This window comes from Euwallacea fornicatus, chromosome 5, assembly GCF_040115645.1.
Source record: "Euwallacea fornicatus isolate EFF26 chromosome 5, ASM4011564v1, whole genome shotgun sequence".
Lineage (NCBI taxonomy): Eukaryota > Metazoa > Arthropoda > Insecta > Coleoptera > Curculionidae > Euwallacea > Euwallacea fornicatus.
The window spans coordinates 5,766,520-5,779,677 of record NC_089545.1 but is presented as its reverse complement, the minus strand read 5'-3'; the positions used below and the strand labels follow the sequence as shown (position 1 = coordinate 5,779,677).

The 13,158-nt window shown below is 38.5% G+C and overlaps 6 protein-coding genes across 9 annotated transcripts; 3 read left to right on the top strand and 3 right to left on the bottom strand.

Moving 5' to 3' along the window:
* Positions 1–220: 220 nt before the first annotated feature.
* Prp4k (Pre-mRNA processing factor 4 kinase) lies at positions 221–4,378 on the top strand. Of its 4 annotated transcripts, none has more exons than XM_066282014.1 (11): positions 221–283; positions 341–409; positions 530–1,171; positions 1,224–2,004; positions 2,057–2,145; positions 2,203–2,349; positions 2,408–2,676; positions 2,732–3,108; positions 3,244–3,476; positions 3,687–3,751; positions 3,913–4,378. In XM_066282014.1, the coding sequence occupies exons 2-9, from the start codon at positions 402–404 to the stop codon at positions 3,445–3,447; spliced, it is 2,517 nt and encodes an 838-aa protein (XP_066138111.1). In that variant the 5' UTR covers positions 221–283; positions 341–401; the 3' UTR covers positions 3,448–3,476; positions 3,687–3,751; positions 3,913–4,378. The 4 variants fall into 4 exon arrangements, with proteins under 4 accessions (XP_066138111.1, XP_066138110.1, XP_066138112.1 ...); XM_066282013.1 differs by having other exon boundaries at positions 258–409; positions 3,913–4,051; positions 4,126–4,378; XM_066282015.1 differs by having other exon boundaries at positions 258–409; positions 1,233–2,004.
* LOC136339079 (inositol monophosphatase 1-like) lies at positions 4,354–5,674 on the bottom strand. The gene is made up of 4 exons (XM_066282034.1): positions 5,393–5,674; positions 4,840–5,342; positions 4,629–4,788; positions 4,354–4,575 (listed from the first exon to the last, which is right to left on the bottom strand). The coding sequence occupies exons 1-4, from the start codon at positions 5,459–5,461 to the stop codon at positions 4,477–4,479; spliced, it is 831 nt and encodes a 276-aa protein (XP_066138131.1). The 5' UTR covers positions 5,462–5,674; the 3' UTR covers positions 4,354–4,476.
* A 68-nt stretch (positions 5,675–5,742) lies between these two features.
* On the top strand, positions 5,743–6,560 carry Alr (Evr1_Alr domain-containing protein Alr). Its single transcript, XM_066282040.1, has 3 exons — positions 5,743–6,004; positions 6,054–6,268; positions 6,319–6,560. The coding sequence occupies exons 1-3, from the start codon at positions 5,861–5,863 to the stop codon at positions 6,479–6,481; spliced, it is 522 nt and encodes a 173-aa protein (XP_066138137.1). The 5' UTR covers positions 5,743–5,860; the 3' UTR covers positions 6,482–6,560.
* Positions 6,493–10,062, bottom strand: LOC136339060 (CCAAT/enhancer-binding protein zeta-like). The gene is made up of 9 exons (XM_066282011.1): positions 9,551–10,062; positions 9,125–9,310; positions 8,789–9,072; positions 8,449–8,730; positions 8,199–8,395; positions 7,356–8,144; positions 7,016–7,302; positions 6,743–6,958; positions 6,493–6,688 (listed from the first exon to the last, which is right to left on the bottom strand). The coding sequence occupies exons 1-9, from the start codon at positions 9,765–9,767 to the stop codon at positions 6,546–6,548; spliced, it is 2,601 nt and encodes an 866-aa protein (XP_066138108.1). The 5' UTR covers positions 9,768–10,062; the 3' UTR covers positions 6,493–6,545.
* A 174-nt stretch (positions 10,063–10,236) lies between these two features.
* On the top strand, positions 10,237–11,854 carry LOC136339075 (zinc finger CCCH domain-containing protein 15 homolog). The gene is made up of 4 exons (XM_066282030.1): positions 10,237–10,439; positions 10,499–10,697; positions 10,757–10,995; positions 11,045–11,854. The coding sequence occupies exons 1-4, from the start codon at positions 10,359–10,361 to the stop codon at positions 11,702–11,704; spliced, it is 1,179 nt and encodes a 392-aa protein (XP_066138127.1). The 5' UTR covers positions 10,237–10,358; the 3' UTR covers positions 11,705–11,854.
* Positions 11,742–13,133, bottom strand: LOC136339082 (nicotinamide riboside kinase 1). The gene is made up of 2 exons (XM_066282039.1): positions 13,003–13,133; positions 11,742–12,441 (listed from the first exon to the last, which is right to left on the bottom strand). The coding sequence occupies exon 2, from the start codon at positions 12,430–12,432 to the stop codon at positions 11,875–11,877; it is 558 nt and encodes a 185-aa protein (XP_066138136.1). The 5' UTR covers positions 12,433–12,441; positions 13,003–13,133; the 3' UTR covers positions 11,742–11,874.
* Between the last annotated feature and the right edge of the window lie 25 nt (positions 13,134–13,158).

The following is a 13,158-nucleotide window of genomic DNA, read 5'->3' as shown; positions in this document are numbered from 1 at the left end:
GCGCCATGTCGCGGCAAAACAAAGCCACATAGGATATAGATAAGTTTAGCTAAAATGCTTTAATTTGGGTTCAGAAATGTTTGGTCAAACATTGTTCGGCAATTCTAAGGACACCTTGTACATTTGTATATATTCTACCCAATGAAATCTCAGATTTTTGTTTTGCGACGTTGTGAAATTTCCTTAATCTTTTATTCATTTTAGATGATTCTCAGGTCAGTCAGTTGTCATTCATGAATTAAATCATATGGATATGGGTTCGTCCTTTGGTAGCGAATGAGTGGTAATGATTAGTTATATTATAATCCACATTGGAATACGTTTAATTTGTTTTTCATAGGATTTAGCTGTTCTAACTGAATTTGATTCTCGTCTTCTCATCTCTTCATTAACTGGAAATCATGGAAAAGTAAGTCAAAAGCATTTATAGCAAACACCAACCTTTACCTTTCCTACCATTCCCAAGGTGTCCCATCAATTGGTAGACCCATTAGGCTTGTATGATAGTTTATAAATTTGTTGTATGCAGGCCTGAAAAGAAGAAGGCTTCAGAATTGGAAAAAAATGAGGGTCCTTTAAAGAAGAAACATAAGAAAGAACACAAACACAAACATAAAAAACACACCACTGAGAAACTTGATAAACACAAGAAACACAAAAAGCATAAGAAATTGAAGCATAAAGAGGCAAGTCCAGAACACTATACCCCTGAGAGAAAAGCACCTACTGAAACATTGCCAGTAAATGGAAAACAATCGAAACCTAAGAAAGAACTGCGAACTACAGAAATTAAAGAAGTCACTGAATTCATTACCAAAGGCCTCACAACTAAACTGCCTTCATTAGAAGGAATCTCATCTGAAGAAAACAGCATGGATGTACCAGAGCAAGACTGCGACTCTGATGCAATTGATATGAGTGTTATTGAAGCTGATATGGACTTGGAGGAGTTGATGAAGCAAAAGGAGCTGCTTCAAGCTCAATTAGCCAGTGCTTCTGTGGAGGAGGTTTCGGAGGTTGTTACCATTACTGAAAAAAGTGGAAATAAAGAGCAAAAAGTGGTAATTGAGCAGGAAATTATCAGTTTGTTGGACTCAGATGAAGAGCCTGAAAGGAAGAGGAACAATCGGAGTTCTGTGCATTCAAAGGAGAGGATCAGGGATAAGAATAGGTAAGTCCAGTTAAACTTCATTTGGGGGTTAAATTGATAACTTGGATAATAGGAAAATTAGGGAATTATTAGAAAAAGACAAACAACGTCAACGGGATAAAGAACGTGAGCGTCAAAAAGAAAAAGCACGTGAACGACAGAAGGACATTAGGGAAAACTCTAGAGACCGAAGATCATTTGACAGGCCTGCACTGAGAGATCGGGATAGTTTCCATAGAGACCTAAGAGATTTTAATAAATACAGAGACACGACTCGTGACTCTAGAGGGAATCGTGATTGTGACAGGAATAACAGGTATAGGGAGGAAAGGAGAAGAGAGAGTGATCGTCAAGGTCATGGCAAGGACAGGAGGCATCAAGAAAAGCGTCACAAGAAAGTTAAAGAACAAGATAAATTCAAAGATTCCTTAAGTGAGGGGCAAATAAAATCCAAAGATGATTCCTCAGATTCAGATGTACAGATTGAATTGGACATCAGCATTGATGATGAGGACGAAGATTCAATAATTGAGAAGCGTCGCAAAGAGCGGGAGGAGCTGTTGAAGCGCCTTGGACCTGACGCTGAAGATTCAAACACAAATTCCTCTATGCCCTCTAGTCCTATTCTTAAAGAAAATCATGAGGTAGCTTTATCAGAGAGGAAATTGAGTTTAGAAGCCAAAGAAGACAAAATCGCAGATGAGGAGAGTGTAGGGCTGGAAAATGAGTCTTTAACTCCACCCTTATTGCCCAGCATGAAGCCTAAGGAGCCTGAGAAGGAATTTGGCAAGGGCATCAAGAAAGCTGAATGGGACATGTTTTCTGAGCAGGACGTTTTTAAGAATAATTTCAGTGTAAGTGTGGTTTAAGATTGGAGTAAATTGTGGTAATTTTGCATTTTTCTAGTCTCCGAGCGCGATAGTAAAAGCCAAAGGCATTGGAGCTGAAAATCCTGCTTTAACTGACAATTGGGATGATGCAGAGGGATATTACAGGTGACAATTCCTAAAAGTATCCATTTATTTTATTCAATAAATTTTGTTTGATTCTAGAGTGAGGATCGGAGAAATCTTGGATACCAGGTACATGGTGTATGGGTACACAGGACAAGGAGTGTTTAGCAACGTAGTCCGGGCACGCGATCAGGCTAGAGGCAACCAGGATGTTGCAGTTAAAATCATTCGGAACAACGAAGTGATGTGCGAAATTAAATAATTACACATTTTAAGGCTGTTTTCAATGTGCTGTTAACTTTAGGCATAAAACGGGCCTTAAAGAGCTGGAGATTCTCAAGAAACTGAACGACGCTGATCCCGAGGACAAGATGCACTGTTTGCGACTAATCAGACACTTTTTCCACAAGCAACATTTATGCATGGTGTTCGAGCCTCTTGCCATGAACCTAAGGGAGGTGCTGAAAAAGTATGGCAAGAACGTGGGGCTTCACATCAAGGCAGTTCGTAGTTATACACAGCAACTTTTGCTGGCCTTGAAGTTACTGAAGAAGACTGGAATTTTGCACGCTGGTAATAAGTAGGAATTTTAATGTTTCATGATCTCTTAAAACGCACTCTGTTACAGATATAAAGCCCGATAACATCCTGGTAAATGACAGTAAATTGGTACTGAAATTGTGCGATTTCGGATCGGCGTCGAAGATCAACGAGAATGAAATTACGCCCTATCTGGTGTCGCGTTTCTACAGGGCCCCAGAAATCATCCTGGGCATGCCCTACGATTACGCAATTGATATGTGGAGCGCAGCGTGCACGATCTACGAACTGTACGCTGGGCGCATTCTCTTCTCAGGAAAATCCAACAATCAGATGCTCAAATTCTTCATGGATTTGAAAGGGAAGTTCCCCAACAAGGTGATCCGGAGGGGGTTTTTCAAGGAGCAGCATTTCGATAGCAATTGTAATTTTTTGTATCATGAAATCGATAAGGTCACCGAACGGGTAAGTTCCTGCTTAATATTCTATCTGAGATAAGTCTGTGTCTGTTTCATGTTAATTTCTTGACCAGATTTTTGGCGTATTTCTGCACTCAGTTTATTATTAAAATTCAGAACGCCCCTTTTTTCCGTTCCACAGGAAAAGATTGTGGTAATGTCGGTGGTAAAAGTGAACCGCGACCTCCAATCAGAACTGGTCGCAGGTCAGGCCTTGCCCCCCGACCAGCTGAAAAAGGTGACCCAACTAAAGGATCTGCTGGAGAAGGCGCTGGCCATAGATCCCGCCAAGAGGATCAGTCTGAACAACGCGCTCACCCATCCTTTCATTCAAGACAAAATTTGATCGGCGAGTGTCCCTTGTACGCACAGGAGGTAAACCCTTGAACATGCAAACAGGAATTCCGATCCGGATTCTAAATTTCAGAGACGTTTTAATTATTATTATACTTAAGCTGGGGTTTAATAATGTACCGATTGTCATTGATTTGTGTGTAGAATAAATAAGAGCACCCGAAGTAAAACGTTGTTATTCAGCCCTTATGTGAGATTCTCAGATGTTATCATGGTTATTTTCTATTGCAGAATGGACCCCAAGGTGGCACCGTCGACGAAAGTCGTTGCGCAATAGGCCTTAAAACCCGAATAAGGTAGTTTAAAGGGGACTTAAAGCACCTTTAAAATGGTTGTTCTTTAATCATTGCAGTGCCAAAAACACTTTTGATGTGTCCAACATAATAAGTATTTTTGGCCCAAAATCCACCTTAATTAATTGCAGCATGTTTAATGCCATTTATTCTTTTTCTTTCAGAGAAGATCTTTAGGTCTGGACCTTCGCCTGCAAAGCGGCTGCAAGGGCTAAGTATGTACGCACGTGCTAAGTAGAGTACCAACTTCTCATATATTTCAGATCCGGATGTTCATTGGTTGGACTCTTACGTCAAACGGAGGTACGTATGCTTCAATCTTAGTAGTTTTCGGTATTTACTTACGAATGCATTTTCGGCGTTTTAAACGCGAAAAGTGAGGCCTCAACGCAAGGAATAACTAGGGAGGAAGTGTAAGCGCACGCAGTGTTGTATTTATATATAGTGTTAAAGGAGGCTTGGGTGCAACGCCGTTATTGCAACAGTGGCCTGCTGTAAAGGCATCTTTTAACGAATTTAAAGGATACGAATCCTTGTTTGAACAAAACCCGTAGGGAATCATAATCCTGAAGAAGAAGGTACAAAAATGAAAATTACTGTAGCCATAAATTCAATATATTATTTATTCTCTATTTAGTTTAAATTACAATATTGAACACTACGTATCAGAACCTACAATTCCGATAAACTAAAAACGCTTGGAATGTCCTTAAAACATCCCTAAAATTTCAATCTCTCTCAGGGTAAAACTGAGACAGCTCTTTGGCTAACTGTTTGGCCAACTCTAAAGAACTGGCCCCCACAACTCTCCTTGACAATCTATCAATCTAAAAAAGAACTCTTTAAAAGTACTCTTACTTTTTACCTGTTACATACATACCTCCCCTCCTGCAGGATCAATAACCACACCCCCAGCCTCTGTTATAATAAGCTCCCCTGCTGCAATGTCCCAGATATGAATGCCAAATTCAAAGTAAGCATCAGCAGCTCCACATGCTACCATTGCCATGTTTAAAGCTGCAGAACCCAAAGCTCGAAGCCTACACAATAAATATAACTGTCTGTTACCTTGTGAGAAATTAAGATCTTACCCATGCACTTGAGGCATCAACTTCTGCTGATTCTCCAGAATAATATTTCTCCTCTCTGGGTCTCGACTAGTTCCAAACTCCATTAAAATTAAAGCATCTCCCAAGTTTTTAGTCTCAGACACGCTGATCTTCTGACCATTCAAATATGCCCCCTTGCCCTTTTGAGCAGTAAACAGCTGATTCAGCATTGGATTATACACAATTCCAATAGCAGGAAGTTTGTTGACAAACAAGGCTATTGAAATACATGAGTGAGGGAATGAATGCACAAAATTCATGGTGCCATCAACAGGATCTATGATCCATGTAGGGGCATCTGTAAGATCGCAGTGCGCTCCACTGGAGACGCTCTCTTCGCCAATGAATTTGTGGTTAGGGAAAGCTTTCGAGAGGCCTTCGATGAGCAAGCGTTCGACTTCCTGATCAGTTTCAGTTACGAAATCAATGGCTCCAGATTTCGTCTCGACTTTTTTGGTACGCGATGAAATACGCTCTTTGATTAGCTGCGAAGCAGAAACTATAGAGCCTGGTGGAAATGATAAGAAGATATTACCTGGCCGCAGTCTTTCGTCAACTGAAGAGATACTGTGTAAAATGTATCGAGTTCGCTGGGACAAGACATTTTGATGAATAATGAAAAGAAGGCAGTAGTAACTAATCTATGGTAAATATTGAGTTAACCCTCCTTTTTCAATTGTTCTAAATAACGAAAAACAATATCATTTTGATAATTAAATATTAAGTTAACAAAACATATCTTCACATCAAAATTGTTACTGTTAACTTAGCCTAGTTTTCCTGAGCTGTCACAATAGAGAAATGAAATCTAACCACATTGTCATACTTGAACTAAGGGTACGTTACACTTTTTCATAGGTTAACAGCGATTTTCAATGAAACGTCACTGCGAACATAACCTTAAAAAAAAACAGAAAATTGACAAGTACGCTCAAAATTTCCTCCGGTTCGTAAAGCTCACAAATATCCTCATCTCTCCTTATAATATGCTTAACTGACTGATATGAACAGACGTTCAACGCCCTTGGATAACGAACAATGCCGTTCGTGTTCAAGTTTTTCTGACTACATAAAACAAACTAAAAAGAAGCAAAATGAGAACGGGAACGCGGTGGTTGGTACACCGGTTTCTGACAACCTGAGACATGTAAGTTTATCACGTACTCTTGAACAATGATGGTTTAAACCGATCTTAGACCGGAAATGAAGACGATGGTCATAAATCCAGACCTGTGGACTGCCCCTTGGATAAAGATGAATTGGGCAACAAATCCTGGGGTTTCCTTCACACTATGGCGGCCAGGTACCCAGATAAGCCCACCCAATCGCAGAAATGCGACATGAATATCTTCTTCAATGTATTTGCAAAGTTTTATCCCTGCCAGCATTGTGCTGAAGACTTACGAAAAGAGTATGTTGAAAAATTGTCATAATAGTGTAGTGCAAGACTAAATATTGCAGGTTAAAGATTGACCCTCCTAAAGTAGACTCTCAGGAAGAGCTAAGCCAATGGCTGTGCCGGCTTCACAATAAAGTAAACATTAAAGTCGGAAAAGAAATTTTTGACTGCTCCAAAGTTAGGGAGAGGTGGAGGGATGGTTGGTTGGATGGCTCTTGTGATTAACTAATACTATATTTGACACGTTTAGGGTATATTTATAGTTAAACAAACAAAAAGGATAAGCAGTTTATTTCGTTTTAAACTTCTTGTTTTTATGATTCATCTTTCCTTTATTTGGCCGCTTTTTGGAGAATTTTTTTCCACTTATGGCTTTATCAAACCCTTTGATCCAGTTATTCCGGTTGGTTTCCCAATCAAGCTGTCTCTGACCTAAAACTTTTGCTGAAAAACAAAGCATCTTGACTTATTTAGTAAGAAACTTACTGGCCTTGTCTTTGTTAGCCATGATACTTGAAGTGCCTGGTTTTTGCTTTGAGCTCCCTTCATCATCTAGTAGAGCTGCAAATTCTTCTGCAGATGCAAACAGAGAAGCTGTGTCTTTTTGTTTCTTTTTACTAGAAAATGATGATTCTTCTTCAGAGTCGGAAGGAAATTCTATGTCTTCCTCAACATCTCCTTCACTTAAGTCATCCATTAAATCTAAAATATTTTCCTTCAGAATGTTTTAACAGTAGTAAGAGTTTTAAGGAAGTCAACCTAAATCTTCTTCAGTCGCCTTCAACTCTTCATCGTTATCGTCATCACTAAGGTCATTTTCCTGCTCCTCTTCACTGTCTTGAGGAGCAACTTTAGTGGATGGAGATTTTTTCTTTTTCTTCAAACTATCACCGATTTCACCTAAATAATCCAATTCGTCGTCCTCGTTATCCTTAATACCCGCCATTTTGTCAAGCATTTCTTCGAATTCTTCACTTTGAACCGACTCCAAGTCACTGTCTACTTGATCACATTGGGACTTGTTCTGGAATTTCTTCTGAAGGTACCTAAAGAAATTGATCTCATTTACACTTAAATTGAAAATCGCTGGTAAACTTACGAATAGAGGAATCTCTCATCAACAGGTATGTTCTCCTCAACCTCACTCAAGTAACTCGCGGATGTTACTGGCAAAATTTTAATTCCTTTCGGCTTATAGAACTTCCTTTTTCCGAAAGTGGGATGAGCGCCGTTTCTGTCTTCTAGAGATTTTGGGTTCTTAAACACGAACCTATCTAGGAAGCGAATTAATGTAAAGTCCTTCAAAGGGTCCCCGATGTAGTCTACTTTCCGATCTTTGAGTAAACTCTCTGCCCATAATGCTACAGTTGGATGAAAATGTGAAACCAAATATCGTAGCTCTGTGTAAACGGCAAATTGCCCGCCTCCATACAAAGGGTTTCTGACAAGGGGATTGTATTTGACTATTGGCTTCAAATCTCTGGCATTTGAATGCACCCAGCTGGAACCTTTGAATGAAACTTCCAAGTCTGGTTTCTCATCTTCCTCATCGTCAATAACCACGTTATCTTCCTCTTCTTTTATGTCATAATATTTGTCCTCACCCTCTTCAAAACGGTCCAAATCGGACGATTTTAACTGGTCTAAGGCCAAAGATCGAAGCTCAGGTTTTTTTGATAGCAATTGAGAGACCAAATATAAAACTCCACAGGAAAAGGAGGGCTGCACAAACAGACTTATTTGTAACAGTCTTTTAATGAACATTTTAGTGCGATTGGACTGAGTGTCCTTTAAAAGAGATTTATACAGAAGTGAAAGTAGCATGGCTTGGTGCGTGGTAGTCAGGAGTTTGCAATCGCCCAATTTCTTGTATAAGGTGCTATAATACCTGAAATTTATTATTTTATTATAAACATACATGGGATCTGTAGTTCTTACGCACCTATCAGCCATCTTCTCCCCAGTGACATGAAAAAGCAACATCAACACTTGCAGAGCAATATTAAAGTTCGTCATATGCGCTAATCGATATAACGTATCCACATGACTAGACATGTCATCGAACTGTAGCTTTGCGTAAGGATAAGCCCGATTTATGCCCATGAGAAGGGCAGACATCATTCGACTATCAACCTCCCCCTACAAGTATGCTTTTAATTTAATGACCTTTGAACAATGGATTCAATTACCACCTTTTTGACGCAAGCTTTAAAAAATGCTAAATACACATCAATAACCTTTTTGGCTAGTTGAGGCTCCTCGTGGCTCAAGTAAAACTGGCTTAAGAAGCAGAGGCAGTAGTATTGAGCACGAGTACCCACATTGGGTCTAAAAAGGATTTTTTCCACCTCTTTTAGTACTACTTCTTGCATGTTTGGGTGCTTGAAAAGCAACTGAGTGAGGCAGTAAATTGCCTTTGATGCTACTTTTTGAGAGGGATCCCCTAATTTGTTGATGATATTTGAAAGAAGGTTCTGCAACAAAATTGTCTAAGCATATTTGTCCACTGAAGGATCTTAAAACTAAACCTACCTTTTCCTGCTCAGGGTTGCCTGAAAGAAGTTTAAACATGGCAGCAATGGCCTTCTCTTTGTTGCTGTCTACTGTGTCTTGAGCTGCTCTATTTAATGCCAAAACAAAGGAACTAAATACTTCTTTTAGCTGATCCTCAAAGTGCCATAAACTCAAAATTTTACGTCTCTTAATGCCATTTCCAGAACTCATTTCATTTACCATTGAGAGAGGTTTTGAATGGAATGGGATCAGTTTTTGGTTAGGTTTAAGTAATTCAGAGAGAAACAGCTCTGTGAGGGTCTCTAAAATTATTGTTTGTAGATTTGTGTTTGATCTAGTGAGGCTACTATGTACCCATAACAGTAAAACACTCATTCTTTTTGCCAACTTTAACCATATTCACCATATTTCGCAGCATTTCTAAATTGCACACAGGATTATTTTGGATAGCAACAGTGTGAGCAGCTATCTTATCAGACACAGTACCTTTGACCATTAGAGTTTTCATCCATTGAAAGTTGGAATTTGTTTTGGAATTCTCTATAAATCCCATTTGTTTGATTTTAATATTATCCTGAGTGTTCTGTGACTCTATGGCCATAATGAAGGATGGTTTTTTAATTAAACTTTTCATTGAAAGGCAATCTACTTGCAAACAGTCCCAGAACAGCAAATTGAAAATATTATAAAATCTTTTTGACTTCAAATTGACCAAAGACCTCACCCATACTCTAAGGCCATCGAGTGCTGGAATACCCTGGATTCACCTGGCAAACTTACTAATATTATAATTGGCTACTTCAGCCTCATGGCACTTCTGTGCTTCTTCTTTCAACTCAATTAACACCTGCTCAGTTACAGGAGAAGAGGTTTTAGGTTCATTTAGTTTTTCTTGGTACCATTTCCCAGTCTCTTTATATTCACTTAACTCATAGTTATCAACTGCAGCAGGGGGTTTTGGGGCTGATTTAAATCTGTTCTTTTTATTGAATTTCATGGTTTGTATTTGATTGATTTCAAACTGTGTCTTATTAGTACTTTGAATCTTTTTTATTATTTATTTCCCTTAACTATGATTAAAAGCATGTGAAAAACGTAAAAGAAAACAAGACAGTTGTAAGGTTAAAAATGGGCGAGCACTACTAAATTACAAATAATCGTTTTTCGAAATATGACAATGTTTTTATCGTTAAGGAGTTGTGCGTGAAACGTATTTAAAAATAAAGCATCTTGAATAAATAAAAACAAGTATCAGAATAATAAATAAATAGTCAACGAATTTACTTTAAGTGATTTGTAAAAAATATAAAATTAACATCGAAATTCAAATTATGTTATTTATTGATCTATAGTAGGAATTAGCATTGAAGAACTTTGCAATGTTGCCTTTTAGTTATGAAAGTTTTCATCATATTATCTTAACTTTCCACTAGATTTCATCTGTCTCTCTCTCACTCGGTATTTCCATTTAGTTCTTCTCATTTAACGAGTTTTGGATGTGTGTATCTGTTCAAAGCATATTTTTCTGAAGAAATATACTGTTATACTGGTTACACTATATATCTCGCGTTATTTTGATTTGAACAAGATGCCCCCAAAAAAGGCACTTGGAGCAACTGCGGCACCGAGCAAGAAAACCGAACAGAAAAAAAAGGAAAAAGTTATTGAGGTTGGTGTTAAGCTAATCATACTACATGGCAATCCACAGTAAATGTGGTCCCCTTTTAGGACAAAACGTTCGGTCTGAAGAACAAAAAGGGGGCCAAGCAACAGAAATTCATCCAACAAGTGGAGAAGCAAGTAAAGTCGGGCGGTATCCATCCCCTGAAGGAGGCGACAAAGAAAAGCGACAAAGAATTGAAGTTGAAGGAACAGAAAGAGATGAATATGCTCTTTAAGCCTGTGCAAAGTCAAAAAATTGAGAAAGGTTGCTTTAGTCTCATCATGAGCCTGAGCATATATTGTCACCAAGAAATGATTTTGCAGGTGCTGACCCAAAGTCTATTGTCTGCGCCTTCTTTAAACAGGGTCAGTGCGGCAAAGGAGATAGATGTAAGTTCTCTCACGATCTTACCATGGAGCGCAAAGCTGAGAAAAGGTCTCTATATGTGGACATGAGGGATGATGATGAGAATGATACCATGGAGAATTGGGACGAGGAGAAACTCAAAGAGGTCATTGAAAAGAAGCATGGGAAAGCTGGGAAATTGCCCACAACTGATATTGTAATACATTTCATTTTGCAATTTTGTTTCTTCTAGTTTTCTTCTATAGATCTGTAAACACTTCTTGGAAGCTGTGGAGAAGTCAAAGTATGGTTGGTTCTGGCAATGCCCTACAGGAGAAAATTGTATCTACCGCCATGCGCTTCCTCCAGGATTTGTGCTCAAAAAAGACAAGAAGAAAGATGACAAAAAGGATGAAATAACACTGGAGGAACTCATTGAAAAAGAGAGAGCAGCCTTAGGGCCTGCCCAAACTAAGGTCACATTAGAGACATTTCTTGCATGGAAAAAGCGAAAAATTCATGAGAAAAAGGAGGCTGCCAAGAAAGATGAAGACAAGAAACGCAGTGATTTCAAAGCAGGTAGACAAGTGGGACTTTCAGGTAGAGAAATGTTCAGCTTCAATCCAGACATGGCGACAGAATATGACTTGGAAGATGGAGATGAAGCATTTGACTCTTCTCTTTATAAAGATGAGGAAGAGGATGCGGTTGAATACAAAGAAATTAATTTGGATATATTGGAGAGTGATGTTGGTGAAGTGGATGGGTCTGGAACTGTGGCTTCTCAAGATAGGTTTAAAAATCTGACCAGTAGTTCATCGAATGGACTGGAAGCAGCTGCAGTGCCGATAAATGAAAATCTTTTCCTTGAAGATGATTTGGAAGGCCTGGATTATGAACTGGAGGATTTAGAGCTGGAAGATTGATAAATTGGTTGTGATCAGGCCAAATCGGATATCACAGTTGAAACTTTGAGATGGTTTTATTATTGCAGATTTAGGCAAATCTCAATAGTGATTACTAAAAAGGTTAAATTGTTCTTCAGGTACATTGTAAATACATCTATCATTACTATACTATGGCTCTTTGAAATCATCTACAGAATTCTAGCAATATCAGCAGTGATTTCATTAAGTTCATTTGTGCTATTTCCATTGAAATATCTGACATCATTGATTGCATTTCTCACCTCGGCAAGTTGCTTTAAATGTTCCGGCCACACACATTTTTCAAAATAACCAGGTACATCTGGAGGTTCATATACCCTCTTTACTCTCCTTTTGAAACATTCCTCATAGTCCAGCGTAAAGTAATATTTTAGATCACAGAGCTCTGCTAAAGGTTTGTAGTTGAATATACAAAAACCATCAACAATCACAATATGTATAGAATCAGAACTCAGTTTGCTAATGTACTGCTGTATTTCTTGAGTCATCCTTGCCATGTCTAATGAGCTGACAATATCCCAGTTTATGTGCTTTAGCTCAGGAATCCATTTATGTCGAGGCGAGTCCACTGGGAAGAAATAGTTGTCCTGGCTGAACACAGTGGAATTGGGTAGCAACTCCCTTAGTTGCTTTGCCGTGGTGGTTTTACCGCTACAAGTGGTTCCGCTAATGCCCACCACCAACACTCCATGCTTTTGGAGAGCCATGCTGCTGGACTATGGCGACAGTAAAACTGCGTTGATTATCGTAATAAGTCAAAGCCATCAGTTGAATGGGAACCATTGGCCAAGGACGCGAATCGATAGAACGTTGTTTTGTTTTGAGATTGTAATAACACTGTTATCTTATCCTGGTATTAGAGTATTTGTGATGAAAACAAATACATCTAAAATTGAACAATCATGGTTCTCATTCATTCAAATTGTGATCTTGAGCATGAAGAGATTTAGTTCAACAAAAGGGAGGAACACTCGTTCAGATGTTAGAAATAGAAGTATTTTACGGCTGCGGGTTTGCTTTAAGTGAAAGAACTATTTCGTATTTATTTACAGGCGATTGCTTATTTTTATCATTTTTGAAAGGTTACAAGATAATATCTAATAGATAAAAAAGATTTCTTTTAATGTCAAAGTTATTGACATTTTCAAATTGGAGCATCTTTGTGACGTATGCCTGATGGTCAATGCTTTTAATCTGATAGTACCTAACCCTTCTTTTGAGGACGCATATAAATGATGACCTATATTTTTGACTTAAATTAATCACTATCAACTTACACGGCATTTAAGTTAACTTCTGCAACTATAATGTGAATACTATAGATGAAAGCACCAGTTTAAGACGGTCATAACATAGTGAATAAACGTATAAAATGACGCACAAATTATTTGCAACATTGCCATATATACAATTTCGTACTCTATTAATGATTT

Excerpts from the sequence above, each read along its gene's own strand:
- Prp4k (XM_066282014.1), top strand. Across the intron at positions 1,172-1,223 it reads AGGATCAGGGATAAGAATAG|GAAAATTAGGGAATTATTAG; the intron begins GTAAGTCCAGTT and ends CTTGGATAATAG. Across the intron at positions 2,677-2,731 it reads GACTGGAATTTTGCACGCTG|ATATAAAGCCCGATAACATC; the intron begins GTAATAAGTAGG and ends ACTCTGTTACAG.
- LOC136339079 (XM_066282034.1), bottom strand. The coding sequence starts at position 5,461 with ATGTCTTGTCCCAGCGAACTCGATACATTTTACACAGTATCTCTTCAG. Across the intron at positions 5,343-5,392 it reads TGACGAAAGACTGCGGCCAG|CTAATCAAAGAGCGTATTTC; the intron begins GTAATATCTTCT and ends TCTGCTTCGCAG. Across the intron at positions 4,576-4,628 it reads TTGATCCTGCAGGAGGGGAG|ATTGATAGATTGTCAAGGAG; the intron begins GTATGTATGTAA and ends GTTCTTTTTTAG.
- Alr (XM_066282040.1), top strand. The coding sequence starts at position 5,861 with ATGAACAGACGTTCAACGCCCTTGGATAACGAACAATGCCGTTCGTGT. Across the intron at positions 6,005-6,053 it reads TTTCTGACAACCTGAGACAT|ACCGGAAATGAAGACGATGG; the intron begins GTAAGTTTATCA and ends AACCGATCTTAG. Across the intron at positions 6,269-6,318 it reads GCTGAAGACTTACGAAAAGA|GTTAAAGATTGACCCTCCTA; the intron begins GTATGTTGAAAA and ends TAAATATTGCAG.
- LOC136339060 (XM_066282011.1), bottom strand. The coding sequence starts at position 9,767 with ATGAAATTCAATAAAAAGAACAGATTTAAATCAGCCCCAAAACCCCCT. Across the intron at positions 8,396-8,448 it reads TTAAAGCTTGCGTCAAAAAG|GGGGAGGTTGATAGTCGAAT; the intron begins GTGGTAATTGAA and ends GCATACTTGTAG. Across the intron at positions 8,145-8,198 it reads GGGGAGAAGATGGCTGATAG|GTATTATAGCACCTTATACA; the intron begins GTGCGTAAGAAC and ends AATAAATTTCAG.
- LOC136339075 (XM_066282030.1), top strand. The coding sequence starts at position 10,359 with ATGCCCCCAAAAAAGGCACTTGGAGCAACTGCGGCACCGAGCAAGAAA. Across the intron at positions 10,440-10,498 it reads AAAAGGAAAAAGTTATTGAG|GACAAAACGTTCGGTCTGAA; the intron begins GTTGGTGTTAAG and ends GTCCCCTTTTAG. Across the intron at positions 10,996-11,044 it reads AATTGCCCACAACTGATATT|ATCTGTAAACACTTCTTGGA; the intron begins GTAATACATTTC and ends TTTCTTCTATAG.
- LOC136339082 (XM_066282039.1), bottom strand. The coding sequence starts at position 12,432 with ATGGCTCTCCAAAAGCATGGAGTGTTGGTGGTGGGCATTAGCGGAACC.